This window comes from Sciurus vulgaris (genome assembly GCF_902686455.1).
Source record: "Sciurus vulgaris genome assembly, chromosome: 2".
In the NCBI taxonomy this organism is placed as follows: domain Eukaryota; kingdom Metazoa; phylum Chordata; class Mammalia; order Rodentia; family Sciuridae; genus Sciurus; species Sciurus vulgaris.
Window position 1 is genome coordinate 15119158 of NC_136462.1, and position 18415 is coordinate 15137572.

At 57.7% G+C, this 18415-nt stretch overlaps 1 protein-coding gene across 10 annotated transcripts in view; it reads left to right on the forward strand.

The window, feature by feature from the left end:
* Window positions 1-17918, forward strand: part of TTC7B (tetratricopeptide repeat domain 7B) — a 233159-nt gene extending 215241 nt beyond the window's left edge. For all 10 annotated transcript variants that reach the window (XM_079129545.1, XM_079129548.1, XM_079129541.1 and 7 more), the window contains one exon: window positions 16943-17918. In XM_079129545.1, the coding sequence (XP_078985671.1) occupies window positions 16943-17164 (222 nt within the window). In that variant the 3' untranslated portion in view covers window positions 17165-17918. The remainder of the gene's footprint in view (window positions 1-16942) is intronic.
* Window positions 17919-18415: the final 497 nt, after the last annotated feature.

The window sequence follows — 18415 nt, forward strand, 5'->3', positions numbered from 1 at the left end:
GGAGCAGAAATGGCTTGAATTAGAGACATGCTCCACACAAAGGAGTCTGGGCCCTTGGCAAGTTGCATGACTCAGTGCATGGGGACAGTGGCACCATCTCACTGGGCCATGGGAGAACTAGGTGTCACGTGCATGAACCAGAACTTCAGTGGTGTCTAATGACCAATATCATGGCTTAGATCTTGGGAAAATAGCCCCTCTAAGAGTCTGTTTGAGACCTGACTCTTGCCGGTTGTCAGGGCCAGTGGGTGACCCCAAGTCTGTAACAACAGTGACTGTTACTGGCAGGGATCCTGGATGTGCGCACACACCCACACACGTACCCTCTGCCTGGGATCCAGACTTGCCAAAGGTCAGTCTTGATTAGATTCTTAATTGAAATGCTGGCCAGTGTCCTTCCAAATACCGCAGAAACTGCTGGCCCAGGCCCACAGGGGAGCCTCTGCTGCATGATACTCTGTCTTTCTTCATAAATAAAGAAGCCAAGCAGGCCCACTGCCGACAGCGGCCCCTCCCCTGCAGGGACCCGCATCCCTGCTGCGCCTCTCTCATCCTCTGCGTTGGGCCGACGGATCCAGACAGATGCACGGGGCTGGAACCAAAGCAAGCAGTCCCTGCAGGAATCTCCCAGAACAACTAGAAGCAAACTCTGCTTCTTCCTAAGGACAACATGCATTTATCCAGGCCTTCCAAAGCAAGGCAGGTCAATGGAGTTATAATTGGCTCTCTAATTAGAACCCCCACAAGCTGCTAAATTCTTTACCTGCTGCCTGGCGTCTTACACAAAGGTGGCAGATCTGCTTCTGCCTTGGGAATGATGAGAGAAACCCAGCGTTCTTGCCAACAGCAATCCCCCTCCAGCCGCCCCTGCCACCACTCTGGCACCCATGTACCTAGCCAACAGGCCAGGGACATGGCCCACGTACGAGGAAATGGCTGCAGGGAAGTGGGGCTCAGAAGGCTTCCCCGCTGGGGCTCTCTAGGAGGCTGAAGGGGGACACCATCCTGTGCCCGCTTTCCAGAGGGCCTTGCAGCAAAGCGCCACACCTCTGCTAGTTGAGTTGCTCTCTGATAAAAAAAAACGAACCCCCCCATGTCCTCAGCACTGAAGAAAACAGTATTTTTGCATTGCCCCTCTCAACCATCACGATGACAAAGACGACAGTGTGCTTTAGAGGCTGGAATCGGTGTCCTTTATGGTCCCAGAGTCACCTGTCTTTCCTCGGTGGGCCCTCCACTCCAGTGCCAGGGCCTCTTGCGGCCTCTGCCAGCCTAGGAGGCACACGCAGTGCCTGCTGGGGCCAGCGCGTCTCGCTTGTCTGGCCGCAGCTCCACTGCAGTGACCTCCCGTGGGAGGGTTACACCACGGAAATCAGCAAGCGCCACAAACCAGGCCTTTTCTCTTAGGAAGCCATTTTCCTGGCACGCCCTCCACTGGACTGGTCCAGGCAGGGGGATGATTACGAAGGAGGGAGGCAAAGGAGGGTCGGGGACAGCAGAGGCCCTGGGCAGAGCACCAGCGGCCCAACTCAGGACCCTGGCAGAGGGTGTTGTAGCACAGATCTCATGGGGCTCGCCTGCCCTCCAGACGAGAGGGGACATGTCTTGGAATTGCCCAGGCCAGTGACAGAATGGGTGGCGTGGTTGGGAAGTGCACAATTTGGAGCAAGAAGAGCTCTCTTTTGAAGTCTAGCTCCGCCATACACCGGTGACTTGTGTGACCTCAGCGTGTCACTTAACCTCTGTAATACAGAAGTGAATGTCCCAAGGGTCACGCGGAGGCCTTCGCCCTCGCCCAGCGCAGGAGCCTACCTCAAGGCTGGCGGTCTGCAGTCTCTTCTGTGCGCGGCATGTGGGAAGTGAGGAGATCCCTAGAGCCACTAGATTTGCCATGACACGCCCCTTCCTGTTCTTTAGGAATAAAAGGGCTCCCCGTTCAGCAAAGTGGGAGAACAGGGGCTGCCCAGGAGGGTTACAGGGGACCGGTCCCAGGGCACAGGCAGTGCCACAGCAGGGCACTTCTGGCTGAGAGACCCACCCCGACCTTGCCCAAGTCTGCCACGCACAGCCTGAGCAGTGACCACAGGAGCCGTATTTGTGGTTACTTGATTTTTCTAGTTTCCCACCCCCAACCCCATTGTCTGAGCTCCCCAGGGACCTGTGTTGGAGCTTCCTGCAGGGCCACTTGACTTCTGAATAGGCCAGCCTGCTCCCTGTCACTGGAGCCATCAGAGCAGGGACTGGAGCATGTTAGCTCAGCAACCTTTCAGCTCTGCAGATGAGGGACAGCTCGCCCCCCTTCCCCTCAGAGTTGAGTGGGGGTTTTGAGAAAAGGGCTTTAACCTCCATGCTGAGTCACTCCACACTGAGGTGGGGACGAACAGAACTCAACTGTGTAGAAGAAAGTGCAGGGCAGGGTCTCTGCTCCTGCCCCAAACCATGCAGTTTCCCAGGTGGCGGCCACTCCCCGCTGGGACCCCACAGACCCCAGCCTTTTTGTCGTGTCCTTGCTCCAGCCCTGGGCCTGACTTCAGGTGCTCTAGAGAAGAAGCTTTTAAAAATTCCAGGAGTGACTGTCCCTATTTCTGCTGGTTGCCTGCAGTCCCAGGAACTTGGGAGGCTGAGGCAGGAGGATGCACATTCAAGGCCAGTCTCAGCAATCTCAGCATAAAAAATTAAAAAGACTGGGGACAGAGCTCAGTGGCAAAATGCCCCTGGGCTCCAGCCTCAGTAATGGGGGAGAAAAAAAGAAAGAAAGAGAAACGGAAATAGCCCATTTCCAAGAAAACTGGCCGGGCGTTTTTTTGTTTGGGTTTGTTTGTTTGGGGGTTTTTGTTGTGTTTTGTTTTTCGTCCTTTTGGGTCTTTCCCCTCCCTAAATTCCAACTTTCTTCAGTGCTGTTGCACCAGAAATGTATGCATTGTGGCGAGCAGCAGCCGGGAAGAGTGGGGCGCGGTCAAGGAGGCCACCGCCCGCTCATCCTGCCCAGACTTGGGATTGTGGCTTTTCTTGTTATTAAAAGTTTTCTTTGGGGGAAAATTTTTTCCAGGGCTTATCAATTCCTGTCCTGCCTTCATCGGAAAGTATCTTATCATTTCTGTTTGTTCCTGTTTAAAAAGTGGAAAATAGTTCCTGCCAGACCCTGGCAGAGATGGGGAAGGTGCTGGCCAGCGTGACCGCACCCCGGGGCAGGTAGGGAGTTATCCCGGGTCCAGTTCTGGTGGGCTGTTAGGACTGTCCCTGCACAGCTGCAGCAGGCCCCTGCCCCGGGGGCTGAAGTGAGCAGCCCAGCAGGGCCTGTGGGGGTGCTCTGTCATCCCGGCCACCTAGTGCACCGGCATTGTCCACGGAAGTTCAGTTGCCCGGTTGCCTTCAGGTGAGCCTTGCTGGCCCTCCCTCAGTGCCCCACCCAGACGACTTGGGGTCAGTTGGCCTGGAGGCTGGGCGAGGTTTCCGCATCGTCCATATAGAGGACCTGGGCCGAACAGGAGGGCTAGCTGGAGTGGAGCTATAAGGTGACACCCGCTCTCCTGGTTATCTGTTAAGCGCCTACAGTATACCAGGAATGGGCCCGGACTGGAATGACTTCAGCCAACAAGGACATATTATCACTGGGTCCCTTGGACCTCCCAGGCCTCTGCCTCAGCCTCCAGGGGTCTGTTTTCTCAGTCCACCAGGCCCCAGCGTTCCTCCTCTGCACTCCCAGTTAGCCCACCCATGGTCATACTGCACTCCTCTGCCCACCCTTAAGGAGGGCACTGCCCTGCTTGGTGACTGCAGTGTGGCTGCACTCCAAAGCAGAATCAGAGCAGAGCTGTCCCCTCCGCCAGAGGTGGGGAGCCTGGCTCCGGGGCTGCTTTCCTGCTCGCACCCAGCTTTGCTGGAGGTCAAGTTGCTCCAGACCCTCCTCGGAGACCCGTGCTCTAGCCCTGGGACCACAGACACAGGCTGAGTGTTAGTTGGTCCCAACACACTCTATTGAGTGAGAGGTCACATCCAGCCCTAGAATTCTCAGCTGGAGGCCGTACCACTACCCCCTCGCTTTCTAGTTTAGGAGAATGGAGGCTGAGAAGGAGGAGGCTGGCAACTGAGGGTAGGTTCCTGAGCCAGCTGAAGGATGTGCCCCAGGGGACAGCTCCCCCGCCTGCCCTCCTGCCACAGGGAAGGCACACCTTCTGCAGGATAGGCTTTTGCTCTCAGTGTTGGTGACAAATGGTCAGCCCTGAGCGGAGAGAGCACCTCTCAAAGGGTTGACCTCCGTCCCCACCACAGCAGAGGACAGTTGAAGCAGAGGCTTTCAGGTCATTGGGAAGGGACTCCAGCCTTGGACCACAGGCCTGGGGCTGGGGTGCTAGGACTCTTGACCGTAGGCCTGGGACTCTAGGAAGCCTCCCAGCGCAGCTCCGCGGTGGTCACAAGTAAATCCTCCTCTGACCATAGAGAACCTTCTGGGGGAACCCACCCAGCACCCCTGCTCCGGGGCCTGCGGCCATGCCCTCTGCCTGAGTCTGTTCTTCTCACTGTACCAATAGGGGTCCTAGAGTCCCAGGGGAAGCCTGGGCCTGAGGCAGGCCAGGGTCACTCAGAGCTTCAGGCTCACACAGCCAGGGGTGGCCTGCCACCTTCCTAAATACCCAGGGCCAGTGGCCTCCCCTGAGGGCAGGAGGAACCTGGGAGTAATTAGCACCCAACTTTCCACTCTGCACAACTTGGGCCACAGGGAGTTGCTTGACTTCCAGGCGGCTCCACCTGTTCTTCCTTAATGGGGAAAGTAGATAAAAATAAATAAATCAGCCAAGCAGGGAGTATAGAGAAGTCAGCAGGAGTCACTGCCGATGGAAAAGCACCAGCAGGAGCTGCCTTGCCAGCACTCACGAAACCTGCTGCGGTGTGCCAGTCCCACGGCATGCAGGCCAAAGCACACTTTCTGTCCTGAGAGCTGGCAGCCGACTCCCACGTTCAGGCCCAGCCTCAGCTCATGCGCACTAGAGCAGAGCACATGGCTGAAATGGCAGCTGGGGACGGGGAGGCTCAGACTCCTCTGGAATGTCACCAAGAACCGTCTCAGGTTTCAGGGTGGAGAGGATGCCTAGCATCCGCGTCTTTGCTGGGGTCCCAAGCCTTTCTCCAACGCCCACCAGGGCCCCCGCCAGCCCGGGCTGTCCTTATGGACCTGGCGTCCCTCCTCGCTCACAGTCCTTTGCCATTGCAGGGACCTTGCTGGCCTGACACTCTTAGGTCAGCACATTAGTCGGGGCTTTGTGTGTGCGTTCCCTGAATTTGTGACGGTCGCGCCTCAGCCTGCACCAGGCTCCCAACGCCCCGCAGCCTGGTCTCCACGGACCCCACCTGCAGCAGCACCTGGCACCCCAGCGCTCTGACTGAGGGCAGCTAAGTGGTGCCACTACCAGGGCCAGGGCAGGGCAGCCGGGGCCCCGTTTGGGGCATTCCAAGACAAAGGCAGACGCCTCCCCTGGTCTAAGCACCCGAGTCAGAGCGAGCCAGACTCCTGCTGTGGGGCGAAGTCAGCCCGCGCCTCTGCAGTCATTTCTCCCTCTTTCTCCCGACCAGCCAGATCATCATGCCGTTAATTCCCAAGGGCGAGCAAAGGGCCATTGAGTTCTAGATGGTGTGCAGGGTGCCTGGTCTCCGGGGTCTTGGGTTGGGGTGATAGTGCTGCCTCACCTTGTCACCTTGCATTGGGAGTGTGAGTAGTTACCAAGCATCCTGTCTGGGAGGTGGCCTCAGACCACTCAGGCGTGATCACCAAGAGGTGACTGCTCCAGAAGAATTAGGCCTGGGGGACCATGGCAGAGGCAGAGGCCAGCCCCTGCTCTAGAGCTTTGTGGCCAAGAACTGGCCGCCTTGGCCCTGAGCCCTGCCCTCCCATTTGTTTAGAAGAAGGTAGGAGCATCATGTTATCTTTTCTGGAATGTTTTCTCTTATCCTCCTGCCAACAGGCAGATGCTGGCACTGCACACAACAGAGACAGCCCCTGCCAGCTCAGGGCACCTCTGTGTGGGCGAGACCCACAGCAACACCCTCTGGTGTTGGCCCAGTCTGTGTCCTCTGAGGGCAGGGAACCCGCCCCTCTGAGCCACTGAGTCCCCAGCACACAGCAGTGCTGATACCCACAGCACCCAGTGCCTGTTTGTGGAAAGGAGGGGAAGCTGGGAACCTTGGTCACAGCAGAGTGAGCTGGGCCCCACCCTGGCAGTCCGGGTACCCGGATGCTGTTCCTCAGCTCACTTCTGTGATCTTGGCAGAACACAGTCGGCCCTCAGTAGCCACGGCTCCCACATCACAGATGCAGCCATCCACAGGTCAATATCTGGGTAAGAACTACATGGCCGTTTTCCTTGTCATTATTTCCTAAGTAATGCCGTGTGACAACTATTTACATGGCACTTGCATTATATCAGGTGTGGTCTAGAGATACCTGACATATACAGAAGGGTGTGCCCAGGTGACGGCCAGCACTGTATATAAGGGACTTTATACAGTGGGACAGTCCCGTTGTATATAAGGGACTTGAGCACCCAGCCTTGGAGTGTCCCAGAGCAGTCTTAGAACCAAGCTCCCACGGATACTGAAGAACAGCTGTCCTTGCCCCCTCCGAGTCTCTGTTTGTCCATATAAAATAAGGATACTGGCCCTTTGGGGACAGCTCCCGTGCCCTACCCCGCCACCTGGATGCTGCCTGCAGGAGGCAGGCAGTGAGGCTGCAGGGATTGGAAGCTGCTGGCAGGTTGGCTGTGGTCCCTCTGCTGAATGTCCCTCTTATCCCCAGGGACTATTCTCTAACAGCCACCACCACAGCCTATGGATAGATCAGCACCCATGCTGAGCACCCAGTTTCAAATAATTAAGCCAGAGGAAGTGTAGGGCACGTCTGTGCGAGGCACCGTGGAGGCTGGACAGGCCCTTGGGGTCATGGCCAGACCTCCATATTCTCACTGCTGGTGTTCACCCCCAACCGCCTGTCACCCTGGCACGCTGCTCACTGCAGAATAAGCTCCTCTAGAATATTCCAAACCTTCCTGGAAGAAAGCAGCTTTAAAAGATTCTGCCAATCAGATGCCTAAAAAAAAGTGAAAGTCATACATCTTCCTGGGGCTTAATGGTGCCTTCGTCTGAACCCACACTGAGGTCTCCTTTGAAGGGCTTGCTAAGCAGCAGAATTCAGTGAGGTTGGGAGAGTGGGTGGAAGCCCTGGAGTGGAAGAAGGGAGAGCGAGCCGCTCTAGAAGATTCCTTAAAGAGGGCTATCCAGTAGAAAGGGAAGGGGGCTTTGCCAGGTGATGCCAGAGACTCTGAGAACATCGGACTGGAGCTTAGATTACCAGGTTCCCTAGGGCTCCACAGTTTTAAGCCACGATACAGCCTGCCCACTGATGGCATGGCAGCTCCCTGCCTGGAGGAAATAGCAAGAGGTCACCCGTCAGGAATGGCGGCAGAGACCCCACTACCTGTCCCATCCCTGGGGATTTCTGCTTCCATAACTGGTTGACTGTTGCCTTAGAAACCTAAGAGGTTTTTGAAAAACTGAGTTGTTTCCTTCTGAGTTTATTCCTTCAGAATTGGTGCTGGAGGGCTGGGGATGTAGCTCAGTTGGTAGGGTGCCTGCCTTGCAAGCACAAGGCCCTGGGTTCAATCCCCAGCACCACAAAAAACAAACAAACAAACAAAAGAATTGGTGCTGGAAAGGCCTGGTCCCTGCAAAGCACGTTTCTTGAAATCAAACACTTGACCTGGAAGAGGCCCCACAAGAGTGTGGCTCCTGCAGCCCCCAGATACCCCGGTGAGCAAGGCCGAGCATCCCCTCAGGACGATCTGGGGTCGTCTGTGAGACAATTCACCTTGGGTGTCTGAGGGTCCTGCCCCTGCCGGCCCCAGGCCACAAGCCTCAGGCCCCCTGCTTTGGTTCCTCAGGTTCCCACCTAGGTCTGACTGGCAGCACAGCCTCAGGGCACTTGTTTCAGGTGACTTGAAGCAGAGCGAGCTCCTGTTTTGGTTCTGACATTTGAACAGGGAGGCCGGGCCCAGTGGAGGCAGAGGCCACGCGGTGCAGGAGATTTGGTTTTGGTGAGTCCATCCCCCTCGGGGGAAAGGCTGTGTGGCCTGGGGCCCTCTCTTCTGCAGAGGCTTCTGCATCCAAGCTGACCTTGGGCACAAGGACCTGGCAACCACTTGGGCTGGCGCTCCCTCTCTTGTCCTTTGTCCCAGCAGCAGCCTCCTACGCTGCCCTTCAGCCCAGGCTCCCCAGGAGCTGCCTTTGTGGTTCTGAAGGTTAAGTGGCCTCATGGACACTGCGTCCCCATCCAGGGCCTTGAGTAGGGCGAGGGGCTGGAGGCTCCCGGTGGTGGCTGCAGCAAGTGCATGTGCCTGGGGAGGAGCCGCCGCCCCTGCGCTCTGGGGCACAAGGTGGTTGGGAAGGGCTGGTGCTGGCCTTCGGGGGGCTTTGTCAAAACTGTAAATGACCCAAAGGAGAAAATCAGCCCTGCTCAGACTTGCGACCTGCTGAAGGGAGGATGGAGTCACCTGATGGGAGGGTGCTCTTCCAGGGCGGGCTGAGTGGCAGCTTTGAGCACCCCTGCACAGTGTCTGTTGGGCAGAGGTGTGCAGGCCACACAGCCCCTGCCCCACACCTGGGACCTGGGTTCCGGGAGCTCCTGGCCTGAAGGGCAGAGTTCCAGACTGGCACTGTTGGCCCAGACACACGCGTGTCCCCCTGGCAAGCCAGTGCCATTTCTAAGCTCTCAGAACAAACAGCCCAGTAGAGAACAGGCCTCATGGGGGCTGTTGGAATCCAGGTGGAAGAGCCAGCTGTCCCCTCCTCACTGCACCCCCTGTGGTGTTTCCAGTTCCCCCTTAAAGCATCCCTGGAAAGCAGGGTGGGTTTGCAGCTGCACCCACAGAATGCTCACGCCCAAAACTTCTGGCCTCTGTTTTGCTTTCCAGAGAGGAAAGGGCCACAGGGTAGGAATGAGGCCGAGGCAGCCCGAGGCAGTGTTGGCTGCTCCCCAGAAATCCCTTTAAAGCCCTCGCGTCCTGTGGTCGGTCCTGTGGTTGGTCTTCTCAGAGTGGCACTGGTTTGCTATTTATGTTCTGATTTGAAAGAAGCATATTCTTGAAAACACCCCCTACCCCGCCCCAGCCTCACTTCCCTCTGATCTGCAAAGTCCCCAGGAAGGAAAATGCAAATGCCTCACAGCTGAGGCTTGTGTTCTAGGAACACAGACTCCCAAACCAGACCTCAGGGACAGGAGGAGCTTCTGTGAGGGCAAGTCCCACAGTGATGGACCCTCTTGGGGGCCAGTCAGCTTCTGGAAAGCTCTCAGTCCGTCATGCACACAGCCCCTGGCGGGACAAGCAGAAGGCAGCTGAGGTCAGGATGGTGCCCGAGCGTCAGAGTCCTGTGTGCAGAGACAGGACCTCATGTCTTGCCCCCAGCCGGCTGCTCCACCCACCCTGGGGCTCTGCCTCCTGGGTCCAGTGGGGACAAGACCCTGAGCCAGGCTCTTTTCCTCTTTGGACCTCTGTTTTCTCATCAGCACAGGAGCGTCGGACCAGAAGACCCGGGTGGGTTCTGGGTTTTCCTGGGGAGCAGCGGGCTGTGTGGGCTGTGAGGGAGGCCACGGCAGCCCTCTGGGCTCTGCGGAACAGCACCTTCCCCAGGCACCGTGCCACGCTCGCGCCCTGGGAGCAGAGGAGACCAAGTGTGCTCGCCTGACTTGGGGTATTGACAAGGGTGACCTGAGGCCAGAGCTGCTAGGGCTCGCTAACGGACAGCACCAGCGGAAGCCACGTCCACCTCCCCTGTTACCACTACCCACAGTATCCCAGCCACCCACTGGCCTGTCCTTCTGTCCCTCCCCCAGTGTTCCCGAGTGCCCCCCCGCCCGTGTGAGGGAGAAAAGGCGGACGTCACAGGAGGCCCCTCGCCCTGCATGTCCTCAGTGGAGCGAGAAGCACCCTGGTGCTGTGCTCCCCTGTGAGCCGTCGTCTTCCTCCTGCAGATAAAGCACTGGAGACGCAGAGCACAGGCCCCGCGGCCCAGCGCCCTCTCTGCTCTCAGACGCCGCCAGCTCTTTCCTCCTGGGCGCAGCGGGTTCCTCTGACACGTAGGTCACCCGCAGCAGCCAGCCGCAGAGAGCCCTTTCAGCCCCAGCCTGGAGGGTGACAGAGCTGGGAAGGCAGGCGTGCCTTGAGCTGCTACAGGGACACCTTTGTCCAGAGGTCTTGGGGTTGTGGCGGGGCTCAAGGGGTCCCGGCGGTGCAGGCCAGGTCCCGTCCTGGGACGGCTGCAGGCCTGCTCCTCAGCCCTGTCCACTCCCTCCTTAGTTCTGCCTGCCCTGCCAACTCGGACGTCCCTGCCCCGGCTCCCGCCTTCGGTCCTCCTCTCCCTCTGAAGAGAAGGCCCCTCTGCCAGCGAGGCTTGGCCTCCACAACTGTGCCATCGCTGGCTCAAGAGTGCCTGGGCCCCTCACCTCCCCGACGCCAGCCATGGGAGCCGGAGCACAGGCCCGGGTGGGTGCCCGCTGCCACCAGCACGGTCCGAGTGGCGTCGTTGTGGCTTAGGTTTTCAGGCTGCTCACTTGTTCTTTCTGCCCTGATTATCAGCCACCTGCTCCACATCAGGCCCGGAGGTGACCAGGTCACCCAGCCCTGCCCCCAGGCTGTCCCGGCAAAGCCCCGTGAACAGACGAGGCACTGCCATCACTCACACCTGCCACACAGGACAGTCGGGGAGACACCTTGCCATCGGCGAAACGCTCCCCACGCGGATGAGAACCCCATGCACTCCGGAGGCTCCTGCGGGTGGCAGGGTCCGCGCCCGTGACCGCCCAGCTCTATCCGTGTGTTTGGAGAAGCCACCTGACAACACCACCGAAACGCCCCCGCTGTCTGCCCCGCAGTGGCGCAGCGGTGGACTTCCTGACCACAATCTGAGTGCCACGCCTGACCTCCGGCTCTCGCCTCGCTGCGGCCTCCAGCCTCTGCACAAGCAAGGCCCTGTGGTGGCCGTGGCGGCAGCTCTGTGCTGCTGGGAGAAGCGGTGGCAGGCGGAGCCCACAGCATCAGCCAGGCCCTGGCGCAGAAAGCCCTGGTGAGCAGGTCACCTTCACTCTGCCCCGAAAACTTCATTTCCACAACCCTGTGTGTGGGGAAAGCAGAAACCATCCAGAGACAACAGCTGCCTCCGCCAGAGCCGAGCCACAGGACTCCTCTTTAACAGGAGCTTCTTTTTCAGGGACATCATCTCCCTGTGCCTGTGCCCCTCAAGGGACAAGCAGTGGGCGGTGACAAAGCTGACCAGCACACAGCTGACCACGAGGAGGTCCAAGATCTCCCAGAGCGGCTGTGGCCCTGTGGGTCTCTGACTCAGAGTGGCCAGGCCGCCTGCTGCTGCCTCTGACACCGGGGCTCACAGGGCTCTGGGCTCCCTCGGCGCGTGGCCAGGCGTTTAGTCCCAGCGCAGCAATTACCCAGCCGTGAGGAAGACGCTCACCGCCCTGACGCTAGCCAAGTCCATTCTGTCTGATGTGAAATAACAGGTTTAATTTAATCCCTTATTTCCAATTTGGTGTATCACTAAGATTTTATTTGTACAAAACACCTGATTAGAATAATTACAAGCTTGGGGCGCTGTCTCCACTGCGTCTGATGAAAGGGTCGAAAACGGGACCTCTGGGCCGCCCCCGCTGGCTCGGAAACCCAGGCCTGGGAGGTGGGCGCTTGTTTCCACACCCTGTGCAGGAGGGCGAGGGAGGGCCTGGTGCAGGGGCCGCCCGGGTTCAAGTCTGGCTCCACACAGCCCTTAGACAGGGTGTCTTGTCTGTGCGACGTGGTCTGCAGTAGCAGCAGCTCTGTGAGGTGGGTGAGCATGGTTAGGCCATCTCCGGGTGGGTTTTTGCCAGTTTTGATACCGAGGCAGCGAGTGGCAGGTTACATGGTCATGAAATGTGCCAGTCATCAGATTTCCTGCCAGGTGGTACCTCAGGGTGGAGCCCGGTGCTCGGGCTCTTGGAGGAATGGGGAGCCCAGGCTTGAGCAGAGGACTGGCCTCCATCGGGGACAGCCAGCTGACAGTGTCGGTAGCTCAGAGGGGACTCAGCAGTGCGTCAGCTGGCAGCCAGCCTGGCTGGGTCCCACCGGCGGTGAGAGGAGTTCAGTGCAGCCTCAGGGAGGCCTCTGGTCTTTGGAGGAGAGAAGCCAGGGCCTGTGTGGTCGGCGAGGATGTCCGTGTTCCCATGGAGAAACTTGGGGCTGGCGCAGGGCAAGAAAGCCCTGCTGGCTGCTAGGGGACCCAGGTGGCACGTCGCCTCAGACACATCTGGGTCCCAGCCCTCTGCTGGCAGCCTGCTGGCAGCACTGGCTCCGAGCAACAGCTCAGACCCAGCTGGAGCTGGCCCTGCCCGATCCCCGAGCTGCTCCTGGGGCAGCGGGGGAGGGCTGGCTTTCGTTCCTTGCCAAGCCTGCGCTGGCTGCCCCAGCAGCTCCATGCTGTCTCCCTGAGCAGCTCCAGCCTTGGGAATTAATCCCACTGAACAGATTGCTCTGAAGACCTCCCGTCATCAGGAATGGCAGCCGGCTCCCCCCTCAGGAACACAGTCCAGGTCTCTGGAGGCCCAAGAGCCACAGAGGCTCAGTGGCCCAGCACCAAGGCTGAGGGTCAGATGAGCCCACCGGACTGGTTCTCGGCAGGAATTTGGGGGATGGTTAGACATGCCCCTGCCCTCGACTCTGGAGTGCCCATTGTGGCCTGCACCCAGATTCAGTGGCCAACAAAACTCCCAGCTGGTGGACTCTGCCCCTCTCCAGCAGGGCAGGGACCGTCACGGCTGCCCTCTGGCCTCCACACCTCGCTGGTCTGCTTTCTGACTAACAGGACACCCAGTTCTGGGGCACCTGCAGCCATCTCAAGCTTCAAGATCCCAGCCAGCCTTTGGGCCACCAGAGAGAGGCAAGGAGCCCCCCTGGTCCAAGAGTGAGCATCACAGGATGCTCCCAAGCAGCAGGCCCAAGACAGAGAAAAGCCTTGGAGAGGAGCAGTGTCCCAGTCGTGAGGAGCAATAAAGTGGGCCATTAGTGGTCAGAGAAATGAAAGGGAAGACGCAGCCTGGCAGACGCCCATTTGCTGTTGCCAGGATGTAATTGGGTCATTATTGCCTGAGGGCACCAGGGTGCTATTGTGGTTTGGGTTCGAGGTGTCCCGCAAAAGCTCCTGTGTTAGTGCAGGAGTGAAAAGATTAGATTATGAGAGCCATAACCTAATCAGAGGGCTAATCTGTTTAATGGATTAATCATTCGAATGGGTTGCTGGGTGGCAACTGCAGCCAGGTGGGGCCTGGCTGGAGGAAGTGGTCCCTGGAGGCCGCCTTCGGGGATTATATATTTTGTCCCCGACTCCTCCTGTTCCCACTCTGCCTTCTGATTATCGTGAGCTGATCGTCCCTTCTCTCCCCTGCCCGCTTCCGCCTTGTTGCTGTGCCTCACCTCGGGGCCCAGAATAATGAAATCAGCCTGAACATCTGAAACTGTGAGCTCAAAACGAGCTTTTCTCCTCCGATTGCTCTGGTCAGGTATTTTGGTCACAGTGACAAAAACCTAACTAACACAGATGTGACTCGAGGGAGCCGCAGAGTTCCCAGCCTCTCTTCCTAAGGGCAGCAATCTGATGGGCAGAACAGGCGGCCTCTGCCAGCCTGCCACTCAGTGACCTTGGGCCTCTGAACACTGTCTCCTTGTGTCTAAGGCGATAGGAGTTGAGCCAGGTAAGGTGCCAGCACAGTGCCTGACAGGGAGGGAAGTTTCTCCTCAGAGGACAAAAGCAGCTGTGTCTGCCCCACGGCTGCAGAGCCTGGGGACCTGAACGGAGCGCATGTGCAGCCAAGCGAGCAGACGCCTCTGCCTCACACGAGGCCATGCCGCAGTCCCCGTCACTCTTGCCAGGAGCATGCAGGGGGCCTCCTGCCAGAAGAGCCCGCAGAACCCCTTGAGGAGCATGAGGCCCTATCTCGACCCTTCTCTCTGCTACTCAGCTCCACTGTACAAGTGCCCTCCTGCTCCCATCTCCTTGGGCTAAGTTGGAATGTTCTCGGTGGGGCTAGGCTGACACCCTCCCCTCGAAGGAAGCTGACTGGAGCCTGGGCAGGTGGTGTCCCCTTGGGTGGGCTTGCCCTTTGGGTTGGGGAGTGAGGATGTTGAGTTGTCACGTTTCCTCGGGGTGGGGAGACCCCCATCTTGGGCAATGAGCAGGATTATTTGCTACTCCACACCAAGGCCCCAGGCAGGCCCTGTGAGTTTGGAGAGGTGGGTTCTACAGGAGCCAGCTGTAGCCTGGGCAGCCTCTGGAGCCACAGTTTCCCTGCAAAGTAGGGGGCTGGGCACCTGGGGTCCAGACCAGGGTCTACCACTGGGCTCTCCAGGCAGCGGGAACAGCCTTGGGCCCTGGCACACACGGGTCCTGGCCATGCCCATGTGAAATGGCTTTGGGACCAAATGCACTTAGGACAGTGTCACCTTGTCGCTGACACTGGGAAGGCGTTCGGTCAGGACAGTAGTGTGTGGGTACTTGTCTGTCACAAGGCCCAGCCCAAGCTGAGCGTCTGCCCTGTTTGTGCACCAGTTCCCTTATCCTCCGAGATGGAGGAAACCCTGTGCAGACTGGGACGGGTCCTCTGCAGGCCCAGCTCTTCTTCTGCTCCCCTTTCCCCAGAGCAGCTCCCCGAACGCTCTCCTTCCCAGAGCTGTGGGCTCATTCCTCCACCTCTGAGTGGGACCTGTGTCCCCTTGGCTGGAGTCCCATTGGCCACGAGCTCCCAGCTGGCCTTGGGTATGGGTAACATGTGTTAGGGCCCCACCTGCCCCCGCTCAGACCATGGCCTGCTGTTGGCTGGCACTTGTTTATGTCTCTGCACTGGCCAGTTCTGCTTCTGAGAGTGCTGGTGAAGTGCAGGCTAGAGGACAGGCTGGGCTGCCTGTGGGGACTCGCGGGCACCACCTAAGGGGGTGCCAGACTTACCAGGAGGTCTAGGTTGACATTGGAAGGACCAGCGCCATGTCACATTTCTGGGTGGGAAGACTAAACTGGGAAGGTGCCGGGCTTCTCCACACACGCTTAGAGATTCCAGACAAGAACAATCTGGCTTCCAAGGGGAATGAACAAGGGAATTTGAGCATTTGTCTGGAATGGTGTGGGACAAGATAGTCAGGAAATGATGAAAGCAGAAAGCGGAGAGGAGGGACTCGAATCCTCCTCGAACATGGTTCAGAGTGACAGGCTTTACAGCAGCGTGGTGCTGACGTGTTCTGCATTGGAAAGCGTCAGAAGGCCCCGTTTCCTGTTGCAACTCACTGGATGGCAAAGGCAGTTCTGCGGGGGTGGCGGGCCGGGGTGGGGAGCGCGGCGGGCAGGAGCGGCTGGCCTGGCCCAGCACGGGCAGAAAGGCATCTCTCCTACCCAAGCTTGGCAGCAATGACCCAAAGCAGCACAAATCGCCATACAGACTGGTCATGTGTCAGGTGTTTGGAAGGATAAGTTTCTAAGCTTTGAAGTGACCCCCAAAAGTCATCAGTCATCAATACATTTAATTTAAAATACTTAAAACCTTGGTTTCTAGAAAACTCAAAATCAAAGGAAAGGCATTGGTTGAACCCGCCTGTAATCCCAGATCCTGGGGAGGCTGAGGACACAGGATCACCAAGTTTTAAACCAAAACAAAACTTTAAAAAAGGACTAAGGATATAACTCCAGTGCTTGCCCAGCATGCATGCGGCCCTGGGTTCAATCCCCAGTACTGGGCGGAAAATGTCAAAGGCTAGAAAATGACACTGTGGGTGAGTATCAGTCTTATAGAAGGCTCTGTAAGAGGCACGGAAAAGCAAACCTCGGTGTTTGTAGATTTCAACAAGGTACAGCACGTTGCGCTGGTGACATTAGCGCAGAGGAGCCTGCTGAAGGGAGTAGGCACCACTGAAGCCCAGGCGGCGAGCCATGTTTGAGAAACCTAGGGAGAGTCCGACCTTCTACCCAATAACGGCCGCTGTGGACAAATTTGCCCCAAAGGGAGAATCTTCACATGGCCATCAAGGGCCACTGTGAGGAGCTCTGAGGGACATGGGGCTCCCTGCCCTTTGCCCTGCACCGGGAGCAGTTCAGCCGTGTCTGTTTATACACAAAACTATGTGTGTTTCCTCAGTGAGGTTTCATTGTGCCAAATTTTTCCAGAACTGTTAAAAAGACTTGAAATCCCCTGATCTCAAAGGACAAAGGTGCTCGTTGCTGTGTGACACGTAACAGCCAAGAGGCTGGTCTGACCCCGGGTCTCTCCCCTCAGCGGATAGACGGAGCATGGAAGAGAGCAGCCCTTGGGTGGAAGTGTGCGGACGCTCTGCGCATGGAGGGGCAGTTGGGAGACGTGGGTGAGCAGATATTTGGGGGCCAGCACCCACACACCCTGACAGATTGTGTGCAGCCAGAGCAGTGCAGGGCCCCACTGGGGCAAGCTGGGGACGAGGAGCCCAGGGGCTCGGTTAGGGCAAAGCTGCGAGTGGCTTTAAGGAGTGTGTCATGACCCTGGGAGCAGCGCCTCCAGTGACATTTCCTTAGTTAAAACCCAAAAGGTGAACTACCCTTCCATCAGGCTGGTGGCAGCTGGGACAGCCTCAGCACCCTGGCCCAGCGCAGACAGTGACTTCCCAGTTGGTTCATTCCTGGTTGTTGGCTTTCAGATGAACCATGTGAAACTGCCATTTTTGCGAAAGACAGCTAAATGCCCGCAGTTCCGTGCGGCCCGAGCAACTGTCTTGAGCTGAACTGAGCGCGGGGTTCCTCGAGAAGCAGTGACAGCCGAGCCAAGATGCTCCCACCTCAGGGTGCCCAGAGCATCCGAGCCCCTCTGACTGTCTGTCTGTCTGTCTGTCTCCACCTCCTGCAGGCGCTGATCCTCCATCAGCTGGGCCGCTACAGTCTGGCCGAGAAGATCCTTCGGGACGCGGTGCAGGTGAACTCGACGGCCCACGAGGTGTGGAACGGGCTGGGCGAGGTCCTCCAAGCCCAGGGCAACGACGCCGCGGCCACCGAGTGCTTCCTGACAGCCCTGGAGCTGGAGGCCAGCAGCCCTGCCGTGCCCTTCACCATCATCCCCCGCGTGCTCTGAGCGGGCACCTGCCTCGCCTGCCGCGCAGGCCGAGGACGCCCTGCCTGGGCCCCGGGGTCATCCTGTGTCCCCAGGGACGTCTCGGCCGCCCCGAGGCCCCAGGGAAGGTCCCACTGACCGCAGTGAGCTAACCACCCAGCCCGAGCCACCGCCCGTTCCTCGCGTTCCTCCGCTGCTCCGCCAGCTCCGTGGCAGTCTCTGAACCACCGACGTCCTTCACGATGGATTATGTGCCATATCTGGTTAGTTGACATCTGAGTCTAAGTGAAATGATCATGGAGTTAATCAGCAAATGTAGAAGAACATGTCCCAAGTTCAGATCCAGTGGCAGAACAGGTTGTTGTTATCCGAGCTGTAAAGAAAACAGCTGTCTGTCCTCTGCTCGCCCCACCGTGGCCCAGAACCAAATGTGAATTTCTGTTTCCCACCTCAGCACCAGTCCACGCTGGGACACCAGCTGGCAGTCTCTTGGTTTATTGTCGATAATTGTACCCTGTGAAGAGTTACCGTTCTCCTCACTTAGAACAAAGCCTGAGTCCAAGAATATTTATATTTTACCAATATATGCCTGTTACAAGAGAAGGAAATATGAGTTATTTAAGTTTAACTTTTTTATGTGAATTCAGAGTTTATTTATCGATGGAAATATGTACAAAGAAGCTTCAAATGGAATATTTACCGACATTCCTTATACATGACAGACACTTGGCTAAATGGGAAGATGATGTTAATAAAAAAATGATTTTTAAATGGACCACGGCTCATGTCTTTCATAAAAGCTGTCAGACTGGGGGTTAGGTAGTTCCTGGGGTGGGGAGTTGTCCATGCCTGAGGCCTGCTTTGGGCAGGTGGCCCCGCTTCCCCAGGCTTTGGAAGGCTCCAGCAACAGGGGAGACCGCTAGCTACGTAGGAATGGTCCCAAGACAGCAGCTGCAGGGACAAACCCTGGGCCTGGGCCTGGGCCTGGTTTGTCGTCCGCTGCCACAGAACGCCAGCCATGCCTCTCTCCTCACTTACATTCAAAGGATCCTCTTAATACATACGCATCTCCTGTGTCCTCAGCATGTAAACCTTTTCTCTGAAGCAACTGCTTTTAGTTTGGGACTTCACCCTCCCCAGAGCTCCCCATGTTGCCTGGAAGCGGGTTGAGGCTGGAGCACATGACCCAGGCCTCGCCAGTCAACATCCTGCACTAGATTGGGAGCTGCAAGGAAACCTCTCACTCTTTCCCACTAGACATAAACCTCAGAG